Below are 25,337 nucleotides of genomic sequence, written 5' to 3'. Positions count from 1 at the left end.
TGGATAAACGGGGAACGAGCAGGAGAAGTGAAAAGAATAGTGAAAAATATTTGGTATTGCGAGAACAGAAACCAATAGGTGGTAGCAATCATTTCACAACACAAAGGCCATTGCGCCCTTATAATATTACCGTGTCAATATCCCATAGTTCCTACAATTGAGTAAATGAAACAAAACTTACATGATGCACCATATCCAGCAGCCGTTTGCCCTTCGAAGGTTTCTCCATCGGTGGCATAGGATGAGTTATGATATTCACCTTCTTTCCTCTCAACTCCTGATCTACCCCTTCCCTCTCTTCCCGCTTTTCTTTTCGCTTATCACCTCTACGTGGTCTGTGATACCTAGCCCGCTCTTTACGACCCATAAAAGGTCTACTGCTCATATGAGTAAAAGGTAATGGTCCATCTTTCTCCGCATCAGTGGATCGGACTTTCTCTTCCTCTACGCCTCGCATTTTCTTCGCTTCCTGTATGAGTCGGTCTAGTCCCTTCTTGGCTTTGTATATTGAATCCATACTCTTCTCTTGCATATTATTGGCTTGCTCTTCCAAGGTATCTGACAGCACGTCAAGCCGATCTTCGACGTATTCAGATAAAGAGTCCAGCATAGCTGAAGCTCGAGCGAGAGATTCGTCTTTCGAGCCAGGCGAATGAGAGGTGAAGAAGCTATAGATCTGGGTTTGAACTTTTCGAAGAGCAGTTGCTACTATCTCCCTTGAGACAGCGGCTCCTTTTGCGGCCCGATGAATAGCAGTTTCGGACGTAGCAATGGTGGTCTTAACGATGTTACCAGACAAATGGTATATTTCGTTCATATCCTTCTCTAATGCGTTAATCAGAAGTCCGAGAACGTTGCTAAGGCACCTGGATGTCGTGGCTGCATATGCCAAAGCAGGACGAGAAATTCTTGTTAATCGTTCGAGTATCTCAGTCTGCACTACAGTAGACAGACTACAAGTGCAGTTGGGTGTGGATGCTTGAATCTCCGTGGCATTTGGTTTCTCGACACCCTCTGTCTTGTTGATACCAAGCAGCTTCTGTGTGAATTTTCTAGCCATAGAGACTCGACTATCTGGAGGGTGGACTGCAGGAGGAATAGTAAGGGCTACATTGGTGTTTCTGACCGATAGAGAACAGCACGACGTAGATGATCTCGAGCCGCTTGGTTCAATCTTGGAGGTCGGTTGGCTATGAATCGCGGACTGTTCTGTAGCGGGTATCTTAACGGCGGCAGAGGATAGCTTATCATGTATAGATGCCAATGTGGATAAAGCTTGCTGGATGAGACGAGTATCAGACTGGACGACACTTGCGGAGGTAGAGGGATCTATAGCTACCGAAGCCGTTGTGGCTGGAGAGGCGAAGGGCAAATGATCCCAGAAAGAGGCTGATCTTGGTAGTGATTCCGAAATGGTGGTCGGCACGACTTTGGGTTCAGAGATATCTTTTGAATCCGGGACAAAAGGAATACAAAAGGTTGAGCCAAATGACCGGAGAAGAGCGATAGAGAACAACGATGCAAGAGCAATATAGGATATCTTGGTAGACCTGAGCGAGCCAGGATCAGTCCATTCCAAATATGGTTATTGGGAAATTAACTCACCATGCTTTCGCAATCGTCTTGAGGGCCTCGACATTGTCTGTTGCGATGCTATTTCTCGCTTCCACCTGCTCGATGCTGTTTTCTTTGAGATCAACAGAGACCTCGCTCTTTAGCGGAAATATCTGATCCTCGAGTTGCTCGATATTCAGATTTGATTTCGATGAATTGACGTCTTCCTTGGTTTGGTCGGTGCTAGCTTCGACTGTTGGCATTCGCAAGTCTTGCGTATTTCGATGTTCAGATAAAACCGCTTCGATTTGTTGGATGTCATCCGTACTCTGCAGTAAGTGATAATCGTAACTTTCTGCTATTCTGTCCTTTTCAACCTCTTTAGGAGGTGCCCAAAGTCTACTTGATCTCAGCCAAGAATCCTCGACCTTTCGGGTTGTCTTTTTAGGCGTGTGGACAGGGCTTGAGCTTCTCCTAGACGAACTCCTTCCTACCGCAGTGATAGGAGAAAGAGTTGGTTCAATAGTTGTTCCCGCTCTAGGTCTAGGAGCCTGATCAGGTTGAGGCATAGGCGTAGAAAGGCTGATCGAAGCACTTGGCGTGAATCCACCGCTGAGTAATCCAGAAGAAGACGTGAAAGAGGCTCCATCTGGGAAGATAAGTCGGATCTGATCGGAAGAAGTGTGGATCGTATCGATGGAAGAACCAAGTTTAGTGGAAGCTTCGGCATCGGTATATCCAGTAAGAGAGGGAGAAACTGATTCTTCAGGAGTGGGTTCCAGAATGACAGCACCGGAATCTTCAACATCTCCATCTCTTCCTCCGTCGGATGAAGCGGACCAATGTGATTGAGTTTCATGATCAGGATCGTGATCATGTGAATCGCTGCTCGTATCACTGAAGACATCACCGAGGACTGAAGGACCAACTGACGAGCGTCCATCCACTGATGAATGGCTTCCGACATCTAACCAGGACTCGGACAGGTCAGAGAGAAAATCTTCTTCTGATGGACCTGGAAGGGATGATGTGGGTGAAAGGAGAGGTGAAGCGGTGGTTGATGACGATTGTAATGGGGGTGTCGAAGGCGGTTGAACCGCTTTAGCGGACTTGCACTTTGAATTGGTCATTGCGGATCTGAAGGATAGAAAAAATATGATAATATTAGCAAAAGGTGACGTGTTGTACACATAGCAAGCGAAGTAAGGGTAAAGTAGATGGCAATAAGGGAATAGAGCGTTGAGAGAATGGGACAATTTAGCTCGAATAGACATAGACCATACCATAAGCGCAGCATGATCAGAGACGGGACATACAAGTGTGATGTAGTGGGAGTTCGTTTTCAGCTACCAATTGATTCTTTTTCACAAGGCGATAATCCACCCTCCCCGGTCTTGTCCGGCTCACTTGGCTCTCCAGCTTCAACGTGCTCGCTTCATCAAAGTCAATCCCATGCGACATACATACTGCGAGCGCACGGAGAAGCGTGACGGAAGAAAATGAGTAGTGGTGGGGTATGCATACGAGAAGATGACAAGGTACTTACTTGATACAACCTCAACGGGAAGGACGGGCGGCAAAAGCTGGCCAGGTACAGGAGAGAATGATGTCTACCACAGGGTGAATTGGATCATCAGACGATTACTGAGTATGCTGAAAGACAGACAGTGTTTCGAAGTAGAAGAAGATTTATGAAATGATATATGGAAGAAAGAGAGAAAGGAACGAAAAGGTAGAGAGAGACAGAAAGAATGTAGGCTACTTACGGTCTCAAAGGCGGGTGAAACAGTTTCACTCTCAGTAAAGTGAAAATGCGTAATAGAAGTAGTGTGTGTGATTATAGATCAGACGTGAGATACAGGTATGTCCTCAGTCATGAACTGACTACTGGATGATATCTCAGTCCATGTGTTCAAGGCCGTGACTATAGCGGGTAGATATGATCGTAAAGAAGAAAGGAGAGTTGGAAAATGACAGTGAGAATAAAAAGTGAGAATGACTACTGTAACTGAATTACGATTTCATTTCAGGGTAAAACTAGAAATGTTACAATCACACAAGATAACGTTTCTGGACTTCTTTCTTGCCGATCACATCTTTTGATAGCGAATCAATTCTGCAGATTAAAATCATGTCACCACTGCTCTCGGAGAGAGGCTCAGCCTGCTTGTCATCTTGTCCAGTGCATCTTCTGATCTCTCTGAGTCAGATGCTCATACATAGCAGTCATGCTAACTCTCTTATCCTGTGTTTCCGGGGATAAGCGGTCCCATCATCTTGTTGCCACTTCCCGCTAAATAGGGACTCTGGGGTCTCCACACTGTACCACTCCGGGGATTGATAAGCATTATGCCGGTGATAAAAAGCAGCGGCAGTGAAAGCGATTACTTTATGGGATACATGTATATCCATGCTATATGCACGTACTTTACAACATCTGAGGTAACTGGCCTACCAGACTCTACATGACGGGTATATGATATACGAGATTGGTAGCATCTTATGGTATCAGTGTTTGAGCTAGTGATCCATGAATAGGTCTATAGGGACCAGTAGGTAATCCAGCTGATATCCGAGTAGATCGCTCATCAACCTCATGAGGAGGTATAACGTCGAATAGTCTTATGCCGTCCTGCGTTATACAGCATATCAGCGACAACATACTCTGGATTACGACTGTGACTTACAGTCTCGAATATTGCCCATTTACCGGTAGGCTGAGTGTACAAGGGCATATTAGCTTATTTATGGGTTGACAATACTGGAATCAATAACCATTGAAAAACTTACAGAGACCCGACTCCTAATAACTTCCACCAGACCTCTCAACCCAGGTTTATTTCTTATTCTTTCTCTTTCCTCTGCATCCGCTAGACCAAAGACTCTTCCAGTTTCTTGTATAAGTAAAGTTATATCGGTCGTGAAGGTGAATGACGCTCCCAAGGCGGGTTTGATATCTGTTCTATTGAACGCTGACAGAGGATTGGTGGGCTGAGATGAGACTGATGAGTTGATGATCTGGAACGTTTGTCAATGATAGCTATATTTGAACGGAATGACACAGTCCGTCGGTACCTACGAAAGAGACCATTCCTTTTAAATATGTAATCTCAGCAATTTCTTCCATCAAGGAGACCAGTTCAGCGTGACCTAAACATACATGAGTATCAGCTGAATGGTAATTTGGCCTCGTACAATTTAGCTGACCTTGAGCCGAAGTAGCGGACAGTAAGTCCCTGAAATGAGTGAATACGTTATCCAACACCAAAACTTTGATTTCACCTTGATCCGGATTATCGATCGACTGTCATGGTTACCATCAGCCTACTCAATGTTTTGGACAAAAAGCCAATTTCAGTTAAAACTTGACATGACTCACTTGTTTGATCTGTGATATAGAATTGAAAATGTCTTCAAGCTTGAATGCATTTACAACCACCAATCGTTCCAATATTCCATGTATGTCCTGTCAAAAGGCGACAGCAGTATCAGCTCCGATAATCTCCAATCTTCTTCATAAAGAAGATGGATTTGGTGAAGACCCACTTCTACGTTCCATATATCCAGAATAGCTTTTGCTCTTTCAGGTGAGAATGATCCTTCCGTGTCTATCCATCTACAATAAGCTTCAGGGTCTTGAAATAATACCCTCAATGCAGCATGTAGTACGAGCAGCTAAATATACCTCGTGAGCTTGATATCCTTCCATAGTGTTGGAAGTATAGCAGAGTAGAACAAGATGACATACTGATTTGGCCACTTTTCTTGGTCCTGCAATTTCGACTAAACCAATTCCATTCCAACCATCAAATAACTCATCTAATCCAGGTATACCGAACCCACTCCATCCTCCATCGTCTTCATTCACTTGATCTCCTCTTATTTCATCAGGAGATGTTCTTATCAAACACTCTTCGATAAGACAGTTTAGTTGGATTGTGGATAAGATTGGAACGAGATGTAAGATCGTCGAGGAAGATGAGAATATCAGGGATTCGGTTGTTTTGATTCCTGCGGATTCTGTGTTGGAGCGGTCAGCATCCTTAGGTCGGAAGTCGTCTTGGTTGGGTCTGATATTCATATTAGACGATGCCTTTAGTGCAATCAGAGCAGACCAGGAGAAGAAGAGAAGAACACCAAAGGAAAAAGCGGTAAAGGGAGACTCACCAAGCTCTGGAATTAGACTAGCAAGTTCATCAGGCAATGAATCTGATATTCGTTTGAGAAGCATGATAATTGATCTTCAGTGGTTTCAATTGGTCTACACCAGCATATCGCTCATGTGTATATCTGCACCTGGCGTTGGCGATCTAGAAGGAACGAAGAAGTGAAGAAGAGGGAGAAGTCAAACCTGGATGGATTATTTTTCTTTTCTCGTCTTTTCAGTTAAGGGTGGTCATCCTCCACTTTTCGTTATCGCTGAAACGGTCCGTGCGTTTCATTCGAATTATATCTCTTTGTTATTTCCTTCCACTGTTTTACAAATCCTAACTGCACTCCAAAGCAAACCAATATCGCTGATTCCGCTCTGTGCAATTGTTTCATCTCGCTATAAATCCATTTCAATGTCGTCGCAGCCATTCAAGACCGATTCTCTCTTGCCCACTTCCCTTCCTTCGGCATCACTAGGTCGAAGAAGACAGTTCCAAGCACAAACAATCGCAGATGAAGATTCTTTGACGGCCGAAGAAAGAGCTCAGAAAGCATTGGATGGAGAGCATGAAAAGTGGAATGAGCGGATCGATAAGGAGATTAAAGGCGTCACGACTGGTCTGAAAGAGTTAGTTGATTTAGCTGATGTGAGTTATTGTCTTCGTTATCGAGCCTTTGATCATGAGTAAATCTGTCTTTCCGCTACAACGTCATCGCTCTATTCACAAACTCACAAGCTCACAAGCTGATGTAACTGGCTTGTATAGATCGGTACATCCCCTTCACCACTTATATCATCTACCCTCCCCCTTCATCTCCCTTTGAGGACATCTTCGTTGATCCGCTCAGCTCAAAATCTCCGGGACATCGCACACGAACTCAAGTTACTCCTCTTACTGGGAGATGAACAGGGTATAGCTCAAAGGAGGGATGAAGAATTTAGGCAAGTAAGGAAGAACGTTGATTCCAGGAGAGAGGAGGTGAAGAAGGAAGTAGGCGAATTACTGGGTTTCTCAAGTCAAGTGGAAACAGGAGAAGAATCATCAAAACAAGGTGGGCAAGGGAAGGTGGGACCTCAGGAATCGAGATCATTAGATCAGTCACCGCAATCTGACAAAGAGGAGAAAACCGAAGAAAAAAGAAATGCAATTATCGATTTAGACGTAGTAGGAAAAGAAGCTCAACAAACACAATCAATCAATATCGAAGAACAGGACAAATCTCAACCTCAAATAGAACTCGACCCTTCAAGTGATGCCGAACAAATCGCCCCAGTACAAGTGCAAGTCGATTCAGCAGCCGATGCTCAACAGCCCTCACCAAGAGTAGATCAGATTTCGAGCAACCTACAAATAGACACCCAAAGCCCTACCGCGAATCTACAATCTACTGACATTCCAGAAATATCTGAGAATACCTCATCTGAAAGAGTCAAGGCTGCAGATGAAGGAATGGATGTGGACAAGGATGATGAAGACGAAGAAGAAGACTTCGAAGAAGTTTCATAGATATTCTGGCAGTCCTGCTCTGTATCGTTCATACGATTCAGCTGTTTCTCAGTCGTTACCCTTCCCCACAATAACCGACTCAGAGTTATATACCACGCACCATCATACCAAGAGATAAGTAGCATTGCATGCATCATTAAATGTCATAAGATTGTGAAAGATAGATTTTGTTCGATATGATATACCAAAGTCATTAATACTAAATATGTTTCTACCAAGAATCAACCATGTACAACAATACTCCCAAGATTTCCTCGTCCGCGTTAAATCGCACCGTATATATATATATTTACTCCTCACCATCATGGAAAGGCCAAGCTACTGTTAGTCTTGGAGGTGCACCATCCATCTTGCCCACTCCGCCTTCAGACCACCATTCGTCATACTATCAGATAGGACCAACAGGTTAGCTTCAAATACTCACATATCCATAATCAGAATTGCGAGATTACTTACCTCTTTTTGAGCATCTTCCAATTCGGCTAACATCCTAATCGCATAAGCATGTAATTTCCTATCATAACCTCGTTCTCCTATCTCTTCCTTCTTTTTAGACTGGATTGACCTCAGTTCTTCTTTCTCTTTCTCCTTTTCTCTGTCAGAATCGTTCATGATACCTTCTAAAGCACTTGCTGTAGATGGAGGTAATAGACTTGATCGTTTGGAGAACGATCTTGACATGTGAGGAGAAGGAGGCTGTCTAGGTGAAGGAGGTTGACTCGTTCTGTGTGTATTACCAGCAGGAGGTTTCGATGGTGAAGTAGGTTGTGGTGTAGGGTCAAAAGTATCTGATCTAGGTGAAGTCGTAGGTAACTCAAATTCAAATGAGAATCCATTCTTAGGGGAGTTCATCTTAGTTTCACCGTATAATTCCGAAGAGGGCATTGAAGGTGAAGTAGTCATTATAGTTGGCGGTTTATTCTTCCTTGAAAAAGTCTGTTCAACAGGAGATGAGCCGGGCGAAGCTGTTGTCGAGATTGAGATTTCAGGAATTTGAGGAGATGATCCGAAATGTCCGTGATTACCAGTACTGCCCATGTTTGGCGAAGTACTTGGAGAAGAATTTTCACTATCTAACAGAGGTGAGGTTGAATCCTTTCTCTTCTTCTTAGTTCCAAAGGATTTCTTGAACCAGTTGGTAGCTTTACCAATTTTAGTACCCGAAGCCATATCTTCCAATTCACTTCTCGAACTTTGTCGACCTGTACCTCGGTTCGCAATCAGACCCTGATTTGCACTTTGGTTTTGAGTTTGACCTTCCATACCTAATCCAAGACCAAGTAGTCTTTCGGCTTTATTCACTGGTGCCGTATGTCTTGGTGAATCAGCAATCATTGTAATCGTAGATTTACTTCTTGGTAAGCCAAATCCAAAGCCATTTTCAGATACAGGTGTGAGGGGTACGGCTGTAAGATCTTCTTTATCGTTATTGTCCAGATCATCTTCAAGGTCATATGGTTTAGGTTCCAGTTCATCATGCCTTCTTTTGATTTTATCAAGACGAGTTTGAAGCAACTTGACCGATTCAATCTCCACTAAATGAGCTGAACCTTCCTCTTTCTTGGTATGGATATGACCTAATCGGAACACTACCAATCTGAGAACATAACTTCTGACCGATTGAGACCAGAATAGAAGTAATCTTTCGAACAAATCCTTCTGCAATAACAATCCAAGGCAAAGTTCTTTCCTGTCTTCGGGTCGAGCGGTTAAGACTTCCCAATGGGTGAAAACGAAAGCGATGACTTTTACCAGAGTCAAAGCATGTTCACCTTCGGTGAGGATCAATCTGATGACATAGATTAGATGGGGGATATCGAGTAGAGAATATGTTGGCTGAGGTCCAGAGGTGATCTCGTAAGGTGGATCAACTATTCCATCAAGTAAATCGAAAAGAGAGAAAACTCCTTTGGGAGCATACAAGGAAGTTCTTGAAATCAGATTTTTGGTCCAAACATCGATTATATCGGTCCAAAGTTGAGTTCCATCACATTCCATTATTTGACCAGACGTTGTATCAGGAATCATCACTCTTAAGTTAGCGAAAGTTGAAATCGTTTCGACCAATCTTCGATTAGCAGTTTCGAGTACGGGTGGTTTCTGACTGCCTCTGAATCCCGCAGTTTCGGTAGCTTCGAAGTTCGATGAAGACGAAGATGTGGTCACTGCGTTCACTGATCCAATGATGTACGAATGGCACTTCTTAGCGAATATAGTTGCAAGATGGGCATATCCAGGTGCTTTCATGAGTTCGAAGGCTGGGACTGGTCGATTAAGAGCCTCGTAATATTGTACTACCGGACCGAGGTATAAGGCGAGTTGTCGATGATATGCTCTGTAGAAAGCTGGAAATAATTCAGAATCATCGGATTGCCATCGTCGGAGCCAGTTTCCAGGTTGGAACAAGAATGCGTCTCGCTCTTCCTCAGTAGGGAACTCTGCTGAGAGGGATGCCAGACGAGCAGTATATGACCTAGAGTTGTCGAAACAAAGAGGTAGTAGGTGTTGGGGATAATCAGGCTTGACGGGACTGATACAGTATAACAAGGTCAATCATTCACAATCATGGACTGCAAAAAACCTTATTATCAATCAACTTACCATGCAGGAGCACCCATCATCGTTCCCATGGTGAATCTCATCAACGCTCCTTTAGGTGGCTGAAGTACTGTGACCAATTGCTCGCCCACATGAGGTACTCTGAAAAACGCGAAAGCGAGGAATCGCCCACTAAATAAAAGCGTGTTATGGAAAACACCTTTAGCACCGAGTTTACTCATGACAAAAGTCATACACTTGATCATCATTTGAGTGAACTTGGCTTGATGTGTGGTGGAAGTCTTCAAGGCTTGTTCGGATAGACATGCACTATGCAGTAGTCAGCGCAAAAACAGTCTCAGAATGGGACATCTAGCTTACCTTTCTACGACTGCCGCTAGACCTTCCAGGCAGGCGCCACGCTCATTAGCTGGTTGTTCGACCTTCAACTCGAAAAGCAGAGCATCTGCCCATTCGAAACACGCTGCTCTCAATATCGCATACGCTTGTTCTTCCGATTGGTCATAAGCTCGTTTATCTACTTCCAGCATGAGATTTAAAAGATCACTTCGCAATAAAGTAGCTCGGTCAGACGGGGTAGAACCCTGCGTCGGATAGCGGAAGGAGTATAGCAGCTTTTCGACCTCACGAGCTAGACCTCTAATGGATATGTTCGGATCAGGAGAGACTAGTTGACTCTTGGTCGACAAAGACATTACTCTATCCCGGGGTTTTCGATCTTCCTTACTCCCTACACCATAGGGAGATCCAATCACAGCTGGAGAAGCTAATGCAGGTTCGGGAACAGCGGGCAATGGAATGTCAGGCGCGGTGTTGAGCATGAGAGTTTGCTTCACAACCACAGGCTCTTCTGGCAATTCAACAGGAAGAGGCTTTTCGGATACGATAGTTCCATCAGGCGATATATCACCAAAATTTAGTTCGGACATATGCCTTTCGGGAGGGGTATGGGGCGGCGAGGGCGAAGGAGTCTCGTTGGTGGAAGAGGCATTGGAGGGCGTCCTGATATGATCTGAAGAGGATATTCGAGAGGAATTTGATCTTGACCGGCTGTGAGTGGATTCTGGCGCAACAGGCAAAGCTTTCTCCTCCTTTTGGGGTGAGAAGGAGGATTGACTAAGCATTGGCGCCGAAGAGGATGTAGTCGAAGCGAAAAATTTTGCTACAGAAGGTGAGATGTAGCCTGAATTTGATGTAACACCTGTGTCTGAAGATGACTTCCAGAAATCATCAAGCATCGGTATACTTCCTGCTGGCCCATCAAAGCTCTGTGATCTCCTCCTTTCAGAGGCTGTTCGGAATAAAGCAGGCGGGAGCGGAACAGCTCGTGGTGACCGAGTTGAATACGATCTTGCAGGCGACCCTCTAGGCGAAGGTCTGGCTTTGTACGGACTGCGGGGACTGTTTGGAGATCTGCGAGGTGATCGCCTAGGCGTTGTTGGTGAACCACCAACTGCGCCACCACTGAATTTTTCAAAGGCAAAGTCGAAATCCAGATCTAAATCGGGTAGTGAAAGAAGATGAAGGGATTTGGAGTGCTTGATAGGAGATATGTCAAGCGGTGTAGCGTCATCGGCCCGAGGTGTAGATCCCGATGAGCTTGGTGATTTGGTATTGCTTGACAAATCCTCTATGTTTGAGATGGGTGTGATATCGGCAGGAGGAGCTAAAGATACACGGTTGGCAAGAGCACTCAGATAAGGCAGAGAGGAAGAAGGGATAATCTCGGATGAAGGTGTTTCTGGAGACTGCTCCGAAGGGGCCGAAACAGGAGAGGCCGTCTGCGGTAGAATTGGAGAAGCTTCACGACTTGATCTTTTCGGTCTAGAAGGACCAGCTGCAGTAAGCAAGGAAGATGTACCTGTTGAAGCGGCGCGCATCATAGTTGGAGCAGCCGGATACAATTTCCGATCGACCGAGAAAGATGCTCTTCCCTGTGAGTCGGGTGACTCTCGAGATTGCATCGGTGAAGGAGTTGGTCGAGAGCCCATCGATGGTCGTCGAAGCTCATCCCCTGATGGTCTTCGCTGTGTAGGAGGCGTGTCGCTTCTCTCCTTGTCTTTGCCTTTTCCGCTTGCTCCTCGTTGGAACAATGCTTTTAGAGCCCCTGAACTCTTCTTCAACGACATCCCCGTCGATTTCTTTTCTGGTTCCGCTGGAAGAGCTAGCGTAGCGGTGCTAGCTACTCCTAGTGTCCGTTGTTGCATAGCTTTGATCTCTTTTTTGGTGGGAGCTGTCTCAGTTGAAGTTCTAAGGATATCTTCCGACCGTCGAGTGAATATCGGCGGTTTCTCATGTGTGACATGATTGATTCGCCTTTGTGAGGTAAATGGAGTAGAAGACGCAGAGTCCAAGATGGCTGCCGGTGGAGTGCTAAGCGATATTTGCCTAGGAGCGGGAGAGGGACTTGTGCTTCTCATTTGGTCAAGTGACTTTCTGCCTCCATTTGAAGATAAGGGAGTGGGAGAAAGAGATGGCGCTGTTCTGGTCCGTTCGAATGTTGGCCTATTATCTTTCAGCGGGGCAAGGCCTTCCTCCATCTTTTTCATAGGAACCATTCGCACAATTGGCAAACGAGACACGTTTCTTGATGGAAGAATGGGTTTCTCCTCTTCTGATGATGCTGCAGGATTCGCTTTCATCTTGTTGTCGTTGTCGGGACCATCCACTTGAACCCAGTTTTGACTTAATCTGTCCTCTTTGATATTCAATTGAGGTGGCGGAGTTTTCGCTCTGTTGGGTACGTTGAGGGGTTTCGTGGATCCTCTATAGTTAATCTCATTGACTACAGGTGTAGGAGGTAAAGGACCTTGAGCCATTGCTGGGACTTGCGTTCGGTTGGGTGTGGGTGATTCGTGTTGTATAGATTTAGCACGTTGACCGGTCAAAGGGATTGACGGTGACAAATCCAGAGAGCCTGATGAAGATGCTATTATAGGATGAGCGTGATGATCCGTTTTTGAAGCGTGGGGCGTTTTCAGTGTTCTTGAAGATGTCGAAGCTGTTGTTGAAAGGGAATTTATCGAGCCAGTTGCTATTGTGTTTGAATTGGGTCCTGGAGATCTAGATCTACTCCTATTACTTATTCCACTCCTGTCCGTTGACCCGCTTGAGGACGGTATGGTAGAGGCTGGACTTGAGAAAAGGGGTGATTTGGGTGAAGGGTAGGCGGTTGCCGTTGTAGGATAGGAGAGTGGTGCGCTCGGTCCAGGAGAAGCTGAACGTGATTGAAGTGCAGGTTTATTATACAGCGTAGTATATGGATCAAGCTGAATAAGAAGCAGTCATTAATCAGATCCTGTATTCAGTCATGCTACTGGATATCTCGCTTAGATTCACATCTCTCCCCCATGTTCAGCTGATTTCTCATCCCTGTTTCTTTCCTTACATCAGAGTATCCGTTTATGGTCATCCATCTAACTGACTTCCTTTATCCCAATTTCGACTCCCAAAAGCGGTAAGAACGTATAACAAGATGTGAACACTCACGTTCTGAACACCTAATTCAGTTGCTTTTCCAATTGCACCTACACCACCTCCAAGAACTACTGGAGGACCCGTACTTCCCAATCTCCTTCTTGACGATCTAGAACTCTCTTTTCCTGCTCTCGTTCTTGATCCACTAGCTGCCGCAGCAGGCATCTTTAACGGTACAGTAGTCGCCATGTTATGTGATGATGTTGAGGCTGCTGATGATGACATGTTTCACTGGAAATATATCCGCAGTGACTATATGTGCGTGTGACTTGCTTGATGGATCGATGCGACGAATAATACAATGTTGATGCAAAGGTGCAAAGGGGACAAGGGAAAGTCTGTTATGTTTAGAAAGGGGGTTTGTGTTTGGAGAAAATAAGGTGATAATCGATGAAAACGGAAGGAAGGAGCCAAAGGTTTGAAAGGGATAGTTATTGGTGAATAGAGAAACCAAAGATTAAGCTTCACTCGACAGCTTTTGCGCCAACAGGATTGAAAGCTGACTTACAAAGGTATACGCCTAATGTTACGGTGTTGGCAGATGGTGCACACTGCTCTTGGTCCAGGGCTTTATTTCCGAGCGATTGATCTTGAAAATCCCTCCTTTCTTCTACTTAAACTACTATTCTCGTTGTAAGAAGCAGTGTGCTTCGTGACAGCTTGGTGATATGTGGAACTCCACTTTCAAGATGACCCATACGTTGTGTGATGTGATGAGACGAAGGGAATATAGGTATATTCAATCCAATGAATAACTTTTTTCTCTATTACTCTCCTTTGTCCTTGTGTGAATGATCCAACGTTGTTTGTTATGGTTATCGTTGTTATTGTTATCACTATTTTTCAAAAGCTTGGACCTCGTTCTCGTTAATTGCAATTGAAGTATTCTTGGAATTGTTGCCTAATATCTGCGATGTCGAATTGGAATCATGTCTTCTATCGGTACTTCGTCAAAGAGGAATGACTATCAACCATAGACTGATGTTTAGGTCTAACGTGTTCTTGATGAATCGTAATGTTCTTGTTCGTGATGACTTTATGCTTCTTCGTCAGTGTACTTTCGATTCAAATAAATGATATCTCGTGATTTTTCCTTTTGGTCCAATTCAGTTTTCACCCCAAAAGAAAGAAGTAAAAGTAAAAGCAGCAAAAGCACGCACGCGCCCCTCTCCCTCATGACTTTTGGTTTCCCACGTTTTCATAAGGGGTTAATCAAGTATGTATTTCCTTTTGAGGTAATTTTCATTAACAGGAAGCACCGACGCGTTTCACGTTTTAACTGAGTATTCCTTTTGTTCCTATGACTGGCACTGCATTTGTAAGGACATGAAAACGACGCGTCGATGAGTTCATTATTGTTAGTGTGACAGACCCGAAAGAGAGATCTGGGTAATGTTCTCAGGAATATCAGCGTACGCGACAGAGCACGATCAGGGAGGCGGAGACAAGAGAGACTAATTACATGAGTAGTAGTATCAAAAGCTTAAAGTTGCCAATTCACCTTTCGATTCCCACGAAAGAGATTCAGGTCTGAATCCACTCCACTGTTCAAGGAAAAGATGACGAATTACGCTACGTGCGAACTCGATTTCCAGTCAGTAAGAATCATCAGCTGGGCATCTTCGACACTTTTATTGACCGTCGTTGACCACGTGGTTCATTAACATGATAGCATGGTATCATGACAGTATCTGCCTCTCATCCTTCTTCCGCTCCCGCTGCCGGTTCACGGGAATCTCCGCCAAGGAGACAATGCAATATGCTTCGGACTACCTCTGTCCACCGCCCAACCTAATCTTAAAAGAGGTACTAGGGGTAGGAGCATTATCAATTGTGTCTACAGGAGTATAACCTCCAAATCCTGAAGGTGTAGCGGCACCTGCAGACATGGAAGGCGAAGGTGCCACCGAAGCGTTGAACATTGGACAGTTCCGATTGGCCTCTATGATTCGTACAACCGACTGGTCAGCTATCAACCTTTGCAGGAAGAACGATTCCAGAGCAAGGGCTCACTGGTGTGTCCAATCTGACCACATGCACCACATTTACGTTTCTGTCAACGATGCACAACCAAAATCAGCAATCCACCCTACCTCAAAACTGAGTGACTGAAGTAGCTTACCCCTCCTTCCATATCTACACCATCGACATTATCAGGATCTAAAGTTCTACTAGCGTATTTCTTTCTCATCAACCTCCTCTGTTGGTTCAATTTATATTGTTCGATCTTCTTCCTCAATCTAATATACCCAAAACACACATTTAGTATCCGTTGTCCATTGATATCTATCTGAGAACTGGAAACTCACGCAGCTTTACGTATCTCGTCATCTTCTTCATTACCTGTAGCCTCGAGTTGATCGACATTCTCCATATAGAACTCCAGTTTTTTGTCTTCCAGTTTTCGTAAATAGGCTGATATGACAGCTGGATCCCGTACGATTTCGACTTGTTCTTTACCCTTGATCTGTGGTTAAAATGCGATCAGACATAGCTCTCTTCACGTAAATCCAGAACCAGTCGTGAGAAAAGGAAAAGGCGAAAAACGACCCTACATCAATCATCTGGAAAAAGTCCGACTCACTTTTCTTTTGATTCTTAGTACTTTATTAGCGGAAGGATTACCAGTATAAGTAGATTCACCGTCCATACTGAAAGCGGGACTTGATTCTCTTGGAGAATCAGCATACATTGGGGTAGCAACTGAATTTCCTCTTGAGAAAGCTCTTCTACTGTCGCCTCTATCTCTGTTGAACCTTGGTCCCAATCCAGCAGGAGTAGATGTTATTGGTCTTTCATCATCTTCTTCAGCTCTTAGCTCAGGTGGATTAGGGTTTGATAACGAGTTCCATTGGAGATCCCATACTTTTCTTTTCTCTTCTTCGTAAATTCTGTTTTGTTCGGCATTAGAGATTTTGACCACATTACCACCCGCTTTGGCTTCCGCTTCGACTACATTTTGAGTGAACCTGAACTCAGCTTTTGAATGATTCTTGTATATAAGAGATAGTCACTCACGTCTTCGTCCTTGTTCAGTCTCACCTTTTCTCAAGAAATAATTCTTCATATTTGCTCTTAGGAAACTAAATCCCTCACCTCTTCCGGTTGGATCACCTTCACCATGAACTACTAACCAGGCCTTTTGCGCTTCAGCCAATTTGTAATTATGCGTGGTCTCCCAAACAGCTAATTGTTGTTCTATATCTTGTCCAGTTTCATCTTCATCTTCTTGCCCGCCCTCAGCCGTTTTGTGATAACCTGCATCATGTAGGTGTCTGGCTCCAACTTGCATCGCTTCGAATAAAGCTGCAGCTTCAGGTGAACAAAGTTCCAATACTTCTTTTCGATCAGACGGGAACTCGTATTCCGGGTTCAACATCCAGTAGCCTTGATTAGGTCCAGGCTGTCGAGCAAAAGTGAGGAATTCCTGTTTATGCAAGTGTTGTCAGCTCAAATTTGAATGGCATATCTCAGAAAGGAAAGCTTACATTTCCTTTGACCTTCAATCTCTGTCTCATTTGCAATTCCGTTTGATCCGGGAAATACTTCAACAATTTTGACATCTTAAATCTCTTTTGCTTCGATTTCGTGATCAACAACCAAGCGATGATCATCAATCTCATTTTTGAAGTATTCGTGTTTTTCCTAGCGTGGGGAGCATGAATCTCAGATTCATTAGGAACCGATTGACCAACGGTGAAGATGTTGCTGATGGCGCGCAGATTGAACGTGGAATGACCGTTTACAGTTTGGCGTATAACGAGAAAATCGGTTGTTTCGGGAGTATGCCGGAATATAGGTGCTCTAAGAAGATTGTTATGTATAACTTGAGTGACTTCGCCTCGGTCAACATAACCAAGCATGAACGGTTCAGCATCACCGGGATTTAGTATTGATGGCTGTCCAAAGTCAAGTTTGGGTACATGCTCGTCTTTCTCGTCCTTTTTTCGATAATAATTTACGATTGTGGTACCCATACCATAGTTGCTCATGATGGGTGGATATTCCTCCTACACCTTTGGTTAGCTTTGATGTTGGGTTCCGTTCACGATTCACCAGCTCACCGAAAATTCAAATAACACATATGGGCCCTTTTCAGTCAGAGTTAGATCTTTCGTTGTTTTGAACCTCTCTGAAGGGTCGGCGACAATCTGTTTTTTCTTCGAGCTGACGGATGCTGAAGGGTTAGATTTGAGTTTCGAGAAACCGAAAGTAACACCAGTAGGAAATTGAAGGGCCGGTCGATGCCAAGCTCTTGCTTCTGATTTCGTGAAAGTGGTTTTGTACTATGCAGAGAGGATGTCATTAGCTTTTGAAGGCGGACATTTCAATGAGGTAGATAAGCTGGACTCACGAAAGGAAGTTGTAGCTGTTTAGCAGGTCCTGAATGAAAGACTTCGATAGCTCCGAATGTCTGCCTGATCCTATATCTAGCTTCTCGAGAATGCTCATACAAATGATCGTTTGATAAGTTGAACGGATCCAATTTCGTAATAACAGGTAGTGTTATACCTTTCCCTGTTACAGTTTTCCTGGTGGATTCTTCGATCAGAATGTCTTCTTCCTCACTTTCTAAAAGATCAGGAGAGACACGTCTCGCATCCCATATTACATCATTAAGCCAATCACCAGAATCCAGTATTCCATTTCTGGGTGCGAGCGGTTCTATTGGCTTTACCGCTGGCAGATTTCTGCAACACAGATTAATCAGATACAATGTATCATATATCCCAATCAGATCAAAACTCACAGAGAGCACATTATTATACCTTTCTCCCAATCCTCTAATTCCAACGCCTGACCCATCAAATCGTCCTGCCAAGCGTGCTTTGGAAAAGCGTCTGCTTGACCGGTCCATTCCATCCCGGAGGGTGGCTTTGTCATTTCCCTCCTTCTTCTTGATTTCGCTTCTCTGACCCACTCCTTGTCAAAATACGATCCTATGGGAGCTTTATAATTTGGTTCATCCGGAGACAGTATCTCCAATTGAGGTAATGATGGAAGGAGAAAGGTCGCTGGTAAGTTGGGTAGAGAAGTGTGATCAACGGTAAAAGTGACTAAATGATGATACCGGTTGTATCAGTAAAAGGATTCGATGAGATAAGTATTTAGCCATCCACTCACATTCCTTGCCCTTTTCCAATCTTCTCTTCTTTCTTTTTTGCAATAATATAGCTTTTCGATCTGCAGGAGTTTCATAAAATATTTCACTCATTCTTAACCTTTTCCCCTTTTCGAATCCTGGCCATATTGTACGAAGTTGATCTAATTCTTTTTCCTTCTTTGATTTACCCATTCCATCCATTAATTTTCCTTTCCCTTTACCTTTATCTGCTTCCATAGCTAATTCCATTCCTTTTCTAATCCATCTTTCCTCTTCTCTCTTTCTAGCTTCTTGTTCCCTCTTTCTAGCTTCGGTATCTTCATCATTTTCAGCTGGTAATCCATCATCTGAGATATCGTCTTCGTATTTGTCTTCATTGTCTTCAGCTTCAATTTCAGCTATTTGCCTAGAGGAAGTTCCTGATCCTTCACCTAGGAAAGATCCAAGTGAATTGATATCGATACCTGCCGAAGCTAGAACGCTTGACAATCCAAACGAACCAACGGATCCCAATGCCTCGTCTTCTGTCGCCATCTTGATTGATTTGATAGGGTGTTGAGTATCAGGAAGAACAAGACATGACAACTGAATTAAGTTGTGAAAGAGGAAATCGAATGGAATTGGGACTGTGGTTTAGACATGTTCTGTTTATAGAGCTGAGCTACAAGTGGCAAAGACCGACAATTACGGAACCAAATTTTGTATGTAGGAGCCCCGCTGAGCGGTTCGAGCGTTCCAAATATATCTAATGGACGTTGTTGATGGTTTGCAAGATGTTACTACATTGTCAATGATATTAATAAGCTGTAGTAGCGAGGTCGACCAGCCAAGCGGTAATCAAAGCCTGTCGAGAGGCACAAAAAAGCCTGATAATAACGTCATGGCTGATCTAAAAGCTTCTCGGCCAGTCGATGCTATTGCAGTAATCAACTCTTCCTTGACGTTGCCCAATGGGGTAGGAGTTCAGAACAGGCTTGTCAAAGTGAGTGACGACGTTTATGGTGACTGGTACTCCCTCTTGATTTTGACAGGCAGCTAAGATCTTATTGCTTTCTGTTCAGGCAGCAATGGCAGAAGGCATTGGCCTAGGAGGGGGTCCACCAAGGAAAGAACACATCAACTTGTACAAGCGATGGGGAGAAGGTGGATGGGGTATCGTCATATCTGGTGAGCTGAGACTCTTACGCATTGTCTAATCGAATCAACCTAAACAAAAGATTGCTTTCACAGGAAATGTCCAGATTGATTGCCGTCATCTCGCATCACCGCATGACCTCACCTTGTCTCCTCATCCTGATACGTTATCAGCCTACATCAAACTTGCTTCTGCTGTCCACAACGCTTCTTCTTCCCCTCCCTTGTTACTGATGCAAATCTCGCATCCTGGATTACAATCATCATCCACGATCAACCTTTCTCGATTTCCCTGGGAAGCGGCTGTTGGACCTTGCTCAGCTCGACCTAGCGTTTCTGAGGGGTTGATGGGCTGGATATGGGAACATGCAGTTTGGCCTACCAAATCTCGTCAAATTGAAAACGTCAAAGAATGGGTAGAGATAGGCAACAAATTTGTGGAAGGCGCTGTATTTGCTGAAAAAGCTGGATGGGATGGTGTACAAATTCATTCTGCTCATGGCTACTTACTTGCTGAATACTTATCACCCCTTGTGAGTTTCACTCTGACTCTTTCTGTTGGCACATAATGACATTCTGGCAGACCAACCCTAAGCCCAAACCACTGCCTGATGTACCCCGTGATGTGCCGATACGCCTTCATTTACTCTATCTCATACTGAAAGGTATTCAGGATAATACCGAGAAGAGATTTATCAAAGCAGTCAAAATCAATTGCTCTGATTTCGTTGAGGGAGGTACGTTCTTACCTTCTATTTGTCATTACGATGTGTGCTGATACTTTTCTTCAGGTCTCGATGAATCACAAGCTGCCGACATCGTCAAAAGTCTTGTTTCGTGGAAATTGCTTGATATCATAGAGGTATCAGGTGGAACGTATTCTCAACCAGCTTTCGCATCACCTGAAACGCTAAAATCGCCTTCTTCATCGAGGCAATCACTGTTTGCACATTTCACCACTTCATTAATACCCTTTCTGTCATTACCTCCAAACGGCCCAGCTATAATCCTAACTGGAGGTCTTCATGATCGCTCTTTGATAGCTTCTTCGCTACTGGACAGAGCATGTGATTTGGTCGGAATGGGAAGACCAGCGTGTCTTGATCCTCACCTACCAACAAATATCATACTAAACCGGGATGTCGATGAAATGGAAGCTGTCGTAGGAGGATACGGTATTCCGGGTTCAGAGCTGATGAAAACAATGTTGGGAGCCCCAACCCAAAGCTCCAGTAAAGGAGGAGTCAGATTGGTAGGAGCAGGAATCTCAACTACGTGGCATGAATGGCAGCTTTGCCGTATAGGAAGAGGAGTAAAGCCTGACAAAAGTATGCATTGGTTGAAGGCGTTGGTAGTCGAAGAAGTATGGTTTGAAGTGCTGAAAGGTGGTCCGATGAGTTGGTGGAGGTATTGGAAAGGATGATATAAGAGATTTCAGATGAGGAGGGCGCAATAGTGGGACTTTTGATCGATGAAATGCTTGGAAACGTGAGTGACCGCAAATCTCCTGATTTAACCTTTTATTCTTTCTCTGCTCTTGTATTTCATCTGACTTTGACTGAGCTTTTCCGGAATCTAGTGTTTGAAGAACAGGAGTATATCCAATAAGATACAGTAAGTGAAATCCCAGTTTCATTTCGGTGTACCCCACTTCAAATTGACGATATGTCCTCATGCCCTCGTCAGCTCACTCGATGCGTAAATCCTCTGCTCCTTCAGTTAAACGTGAACGATCGTCATCTCCAGATACGTCCACCTAGGAAAAAGAGCTTCCCGATAACAAGACGTGTACGCCTTCTTCAAAGAAAAAGAAAGAACCAAAGAAAGATGTGAAACTTGATAACAGATCTTTCGCCGATCAAGGGGGAGAGTGGGATTTTGATGCGAGAAAGATTTGTGGATGAAGTTATAGCCATAGGATATAAAGCTACTAATATGGTTAAAAAAGTCAGCCGTATCATAAATCCAATAAATATGAATAAAAGCTGACGAGATACCCTATAGGCTGGGGTGAACAAGCGTCAAATTGTAAATCAGCTTACCACCGGCAGAAAGTAACTTTAGGACACAAGATGTGGCTGTCTTCGAGAAGGGTTCAAGAATCGAAATTCCAGGTAGACAGTTTTATTCAAGAATAGGTAGAGGTAGATGGCGTAGCGTATCTACATAGAATGAACAAGTCATGCAATCTACATAGTTGATATACCCAGGCTTTTAGATAGTAGCATGCCTCCAAACTGACTTGAAGTGGTAGCAGTTGTGTACAAGTCCAAAGGTCACAATATCCATATCTCTCGTCAGCTTACAACGAGAAGTCTCATCTGATTGGTTGTCAAGTAAAAGGAGAATCGTCAAATTTGCGCCCTAACAGGTTTCTTTTCCCCTTGGTTCGCAGCGCATAATGTAAATTGGTAACCAAATAGGTCTCTTCAATGAAACTTTCGATTCTTGATTTCTTACATCATTCTGAAGTGTATCCTTTCGTCGAAAATCCTTAGACATATTCAAGGTATTCTCATATTCCGTGAGTAAGATCGAATGCAGACTCTCTCCCAATCTACATTCACGTTCTTTTTACGAGCTCGGAATAGGTGTTATACCAAATGCTGATTATTCCGAACAGTCAAATCATAAGTCGCAATTAAAACAATGAAACGTTCACCATCATCTCTTCCTTCTGAGAGCGACACTGATGTGGATTCCAACTACTCTCCTCGAGAAGATTCAAAGCCCAACGTCTTATCAAGCTCTACCATTACCCCATCAACGCCTAAAAGAAAGTCGAATGGAACTAGCGAATCGCCAGCCAAGTCGCCCAAATCCAACAAAAAGGCGAAAGCCGAAAACCCTTCTAATGGGATTTGGGATGGAGAGAAATCAATTCATTGATGAGATTATCGCTGTCGGATATAAGAACGCTAACTTGGATGAACTCGCTTCTAAGGTGGGTTATGTCCTGGTTATATGATCCTCGCTCGAATGCCAGGGAAAAGGTTTGAGGTCATATCTGAGCTGACGAGATACGTTATTACACTACTGTATTTCACATTTTTACCGTGAAAATTCGGATCCTTCTTTGCGTATCTCTTTTTGTTTGCATAGCTCGGAATGAGTAAGAGACAACTTATCGATCAACTCGTTCCTAATAAGCAGAATTTGAGAAAGAAGATGGTTACATTGGCCCACGGGATGTAACCTAGGATTTTAAGGGGATAAATTCAGATCATGGCACGTACTGAGTGAAGAAAGAGAGATATGGATACAATTGATTTGTACATATATAACATCTTGATGGTACAAAATTGAATGCTATACACAAATTTAATCCGATTGTCCAATCACGGCGATCAGGTATGTGATCTTTTCCTATATATGACAATCCAGCAGCAGGAAACCGACTGCTCTCGTTACTGTCTTACTGATTAAAAGGATGTATTCGTTGCAAGAAATGAAAGGGTGTGATAATCTGTCGCTCCCTTCACACGAAAGAAGCACTGAATGTCCAGATCTGTCTCACCATTCTTCGCGAAGACGAAACGCTTCGCTCTTTTATTCGTCAAAGAAGAAGACAAATAAAGCGGGCGATAAGTATAAAGGTAGAAGCAACTCGCCATGATAATGATGACGATCATTTCAAATCGTCTTTTGTACGATCAAGAAACCTTGCTTCTTCCAAGATTGTACAGCACACATAAGAAGCCCCGAAAACATCTCGTTCGTCCTCGTCCACCGCCCAATACGGAGATAAAAGGCGACATGGAAACTCATAATCTAACCCCAATTCCCCTAAACACCTCCATGAGACTCACACATTCACTACCTTACAGCAATCGCCTCAATTACTGGACACACATTACATAGCTTCACTGCCTACTAGTACAGTATACTGACAATGAACGCCAATGGAAATAGTGACGCTCCTGGGACTGATAAGAGTTTGGACGAGTTTGACGGACTGACTCGGAACAGCATGTCCTAACGAAGGGATGCACTGAGCAAAGAATACACAGCTCTACAAAATGCTAGGTCAAAACAACATACTGAATTGCAGAAACAAAGAGACTTGATAAGACAGACACTTGGGCAGCTCTCCACTGAGAGAAATTCGGATGAGATCAATCGCGATAACAACAGTTTTGCCGCAATGTTTCAAACAGTGACAGCCATTGGCGGCGAACTCTTAATTATCAGTCAAAACCAGACAGAAGTCGCCAGCAAGATTAGCAAACTGCATGGTAGAATCACAGATTTTTATCGCATCGCGGGATCCTCTGTTTCTCCACCACACGCTGTTTTTACCGCGGACCAAATTACTGGTAAGGGTGTAATTTCTCTCTTGAATCTGATTGCGATGAGGTATACAGTAAGCTGATCACAATCCTGAAACTCAGCCGACTCAGAACTGAACGCTGAAGAACTTGAAATGATGAGATCTTTAGAAAAAGACATGTTAGAAGCCGCCACCACGATGTCACAGCGACCATCTACTCGCACAACCACGCTACTCCAGAGCCCCGCGTCCTGGCTTTCATCTTGCTTTGATCTGAGAGACCCTGGGCGTGTCTCTGACGAAGACAGGAAAGAAGACGATCTTGATTAGCGGCATACAGTATTTAGCAGAATGGTTTTCATGACTTCTGAAGTGATCTCATTCCCGTGCATCTCTCCCAGTGGTCGAGATAATATTATATATGTGAATGTACACAAATTCAGACATGCTCCACGGGTGAAACACAGTAAGTCATGCTCAGACGTACTTTACTTCAGAGAAGGACAGATCGTGAGGCATTTAACCCATCCCCGCCTATTTAGTACGCCCTTTCGAAAGCCCTGCCATCTTCAGCGTTCTTCCAGTTTTTAATAAAGTGGTGATGAACAAGGTAAGATGGCTATGAAGTCCACCATGAACAGCCAAAATGGTGAATATCACGTCAGCTCCGGTAGTCTCAATGTGTATTATCTGAACCACTGCTTTCGGATCAAAGCTGCAAAAAAGGCAGCGTTTCATTTGTCGTCAAATGGTTGTTTCCTTGTCGACGCACAAAAACTTTGATCAATCCACTTTTGTAATGTTGCACGCCTCTCTTCTGCATATACCGGTACATGTATCGTTCCCATACAGATCTACAGTCGAGTTGTCAGCTCTGCAAGTCTACTTCGCTTACCTTCTGCTTCTATAACATCAATTAGTCGTCTCAGTTCCCTAGGCGCACGCTTGAGATTGAATTGGGCTGACGAGATATCAATTTTACCGTTTCCTAATCGTCCCTTCTCTCCATTAGCCAGCAATCTTAGAATCCAACCCTCTCGGTTTGAAATGAAACGGACATCCTCTACATCTTCTCCTCCGTCCACTCCAGCCCCTTCTGCAAACATGGTCGATATCAAGCCTGATTTGAACCAACATACTCCCATCGCCAAGAAGCCCAAATCCGCCTATAAAGGAGCATCAACTACTGGTTCTCAAACTCCTTCACCTGATAGCAAGACGAAGAATAACGATAGTACTTGGACTCCAGAGAAGAAGGAGAGATTTCTCGAAAAGATCTTTTCATTGGGTATGAAAGCTGCTAATATCGAAGAGCTTTGTGCAGAGGTGAGCCCTCAATTCCCGAAATTCGATTTCATCTTGCCTCCGAAGGACTTGATTCAACCCAGTGACAGCGATGTTTTTTGATTCGAGTAAAATTGTTGAATAGATGTGCTGACGAGAATCATGCTGACGATATTGTCGGTGCTGCTCAGTTCGGACTCACAAAGTTGCAGCTTAAAAACGCTACTCAATCAGGAAGGAAAGGAAATTTGCGAGATAAAGCTTGTAAAGCCATCAGAGGTGATACTCAGTAGAC

General features: G+C 43.9%; 8 protein-coding genes across 8 annotated transcripts; 4 read left to right on the top strand and 4 right to left on the bottom strand.

Moving 5' to 3' along the window:
- Positions 1-93: 93 nt before the first annotated feature.
- Positions 94-2,684, bottom strand: IL334_000888 (uncharacterized protein; the record flags this gene model as incomplete). Its single annotated transcript, XM_062932650.1, has 3 exons — positions 94-117; positions 182-1,550; positions 1,606-2,684. 3 exons carry the CDS (start codon positions 2,682-2,684, stop codon positions 94-96), a joined length of 2,472 nt encoding a protein of 823 aa, XP_062788701.1.
- A 1,370-nt stretch (positions 2,685-4,054) lies between these two features.
- IL334_000887 (uncharacterized protein) lies at positions 4,055-5,785 on the bottom strand (the record flags this gene model as incomplete). The annotated part of the gene is made up of 9 exons (XM_062932649.1): positions 4,055-4,186; positions 4,242-4,271; positions 4,345-4,572; positions 4,634-4,704; positions 4,762-4,858; positions 4,934-5,020; positions 5,101-5,229; positions 5,303-5,574; positions 5,722-5,785. 9 exons carry the CDS (start codon positions 5,783-5,785, stop codon positions 4,055-4,057), a joined length of 1,110 nt encoding a protein of 369 aa, XP_062788700.1.
- A 334-nt stretch (positions 5,786-6,119) lies between these two features.
- Positions 6,120-7,214, top strand: IL334_000886 (uncharacterized protein; the record flags this gene model as incomplete). The annotated part of the gene is made up of 2 exons (XM_062932648.1): positions 6,120-6,353; positions 6,474-7,214. 2 exons carry the CDS (start codon positions 6,120-6,122, stop codon positions 7,212-7,214), a joined length of 975 nt encoding a protein of 324 aa, XP_062788699.1.
- Positions 7,215-7,503: 289 nt separating this feature from the next.
- IL334_000885 (uncharacterized protein) lies at positions 7,504-13,475 on the bottom strand (the record flags this gene model as incomplete). Its single annotated transcript, XM_062932647.1, has 5 exons — positions 7,504-7,599; positions 7,671-9,744; positions 9,816-10,082; positions 10,134-13,042; positions 13,263-13,475. 5 exons carry the CDS (start codon positions 13,473-13,475, stop codon positions 7,504-7,506), a joined length of 5,559 nt encoding a protein of 1,852 aa, XP_062788698.1.
- A 1,544-nt stretch (positions 13,476-15,019) lies between these two features.
- Positions 15,020-18,888, bottom strand: IL334_000884 (uncharacterized protein; the record flags this gene model as incomplete). The annotated part of the gene is made up of 11 exons (XM_062932646.1): positions 15,020-15,192; positions 15,264-15,303; positions 15,373-15,490; positions 15,560-15,717; positions 15,835-16,202; positions 16,269-16,677; positions 16,751-17,260; positions 17,315-17,536; positions 17,605-17,941; positions 18,001-18,307; positions 18,375-18,888. 11 exons carry the CDS (start codon positions 18,886-18,888, stop codon positions 15,020-15,022), a joined length of 3,156 nt encoding a protein of 1,051 aa, XP_062788697.1.
- Positions 18,889-19,234: 346 nt separating this feature from the next.
- Positions 19,235-20,911, top strand: IL334_000883 (uncharacterized protein; the record flags this gene model as incomplete). Its single annotated transcript, XM_062932645.1, has 5 exons — positions 19,235-19,336; positions 19,416-19,521; positions 19,585-20,021; positions 20,072-20,225; positions 20,280-20,911. The coding sequence occupies 5 exons, from the start codon at positions 19,235-19,237 to the stop codon at positions 20,909-20,911; spliced, it is 1,431 nt and encodes a 476-aa protein (XP_062788696.1).
- A 1,226-nt stretch (positions 20,912-22,137) lies between these two features.
- IL334_000882 (uncharacterized protein) lies at positions 22,138-22,377 on the top strand (the record flags this gene model as incomplete). Its single annotated transcript, XM_062932644.1, has 1 exon — positions 22,138-22,377. The coding sequence occupies one exon, from the start codon at positions 22,138-22,140 to the stop codon at positions 22,375-22,377; it is 240 nt and encodes a 79-aa protein (XP_062788695.1).
- Positions 22,378-24,805: 2,428 nt separating this feature from the next.
- On the top strand, positions 24,806-25,335 carry IL334_000881 (uncharacterized protein; the record flags this gene model as incomplete). Its single annotated transcript, XM_062932643.1, has 2 exons — positions 24,806-25,084; positions 25,234-25,335. 2 exons carry the CDS (start codon positions 24,806-24,808, stop codon positions 25,333-25,335), a joined length of 381 nt encoding a protein of 126 aa, XP_062788694.1.
- Positions 25,336-25,337: the final 2 nt, after the last annotated feature.

The sequence above is a fragment of the Kwoniella shivajii genome, chromosome 1 (genome assembly GCF_035658355.1).
Source record: "Kwoniella shivajii chromosome 1, complete sequence".
NCBI classification, from domain to species: domain Eukaryota; kingdom Fungi; phylum Basidiomycota; class Tremellomycetes; order Tremellales; family Cryptococcaceae; genus Kwoniella; species Kwoniella shivajii.
Note: the sequence above shows the minus strand (reverse complement) of the source record. Positions and strands in the feature narration are given on the sequence as shown.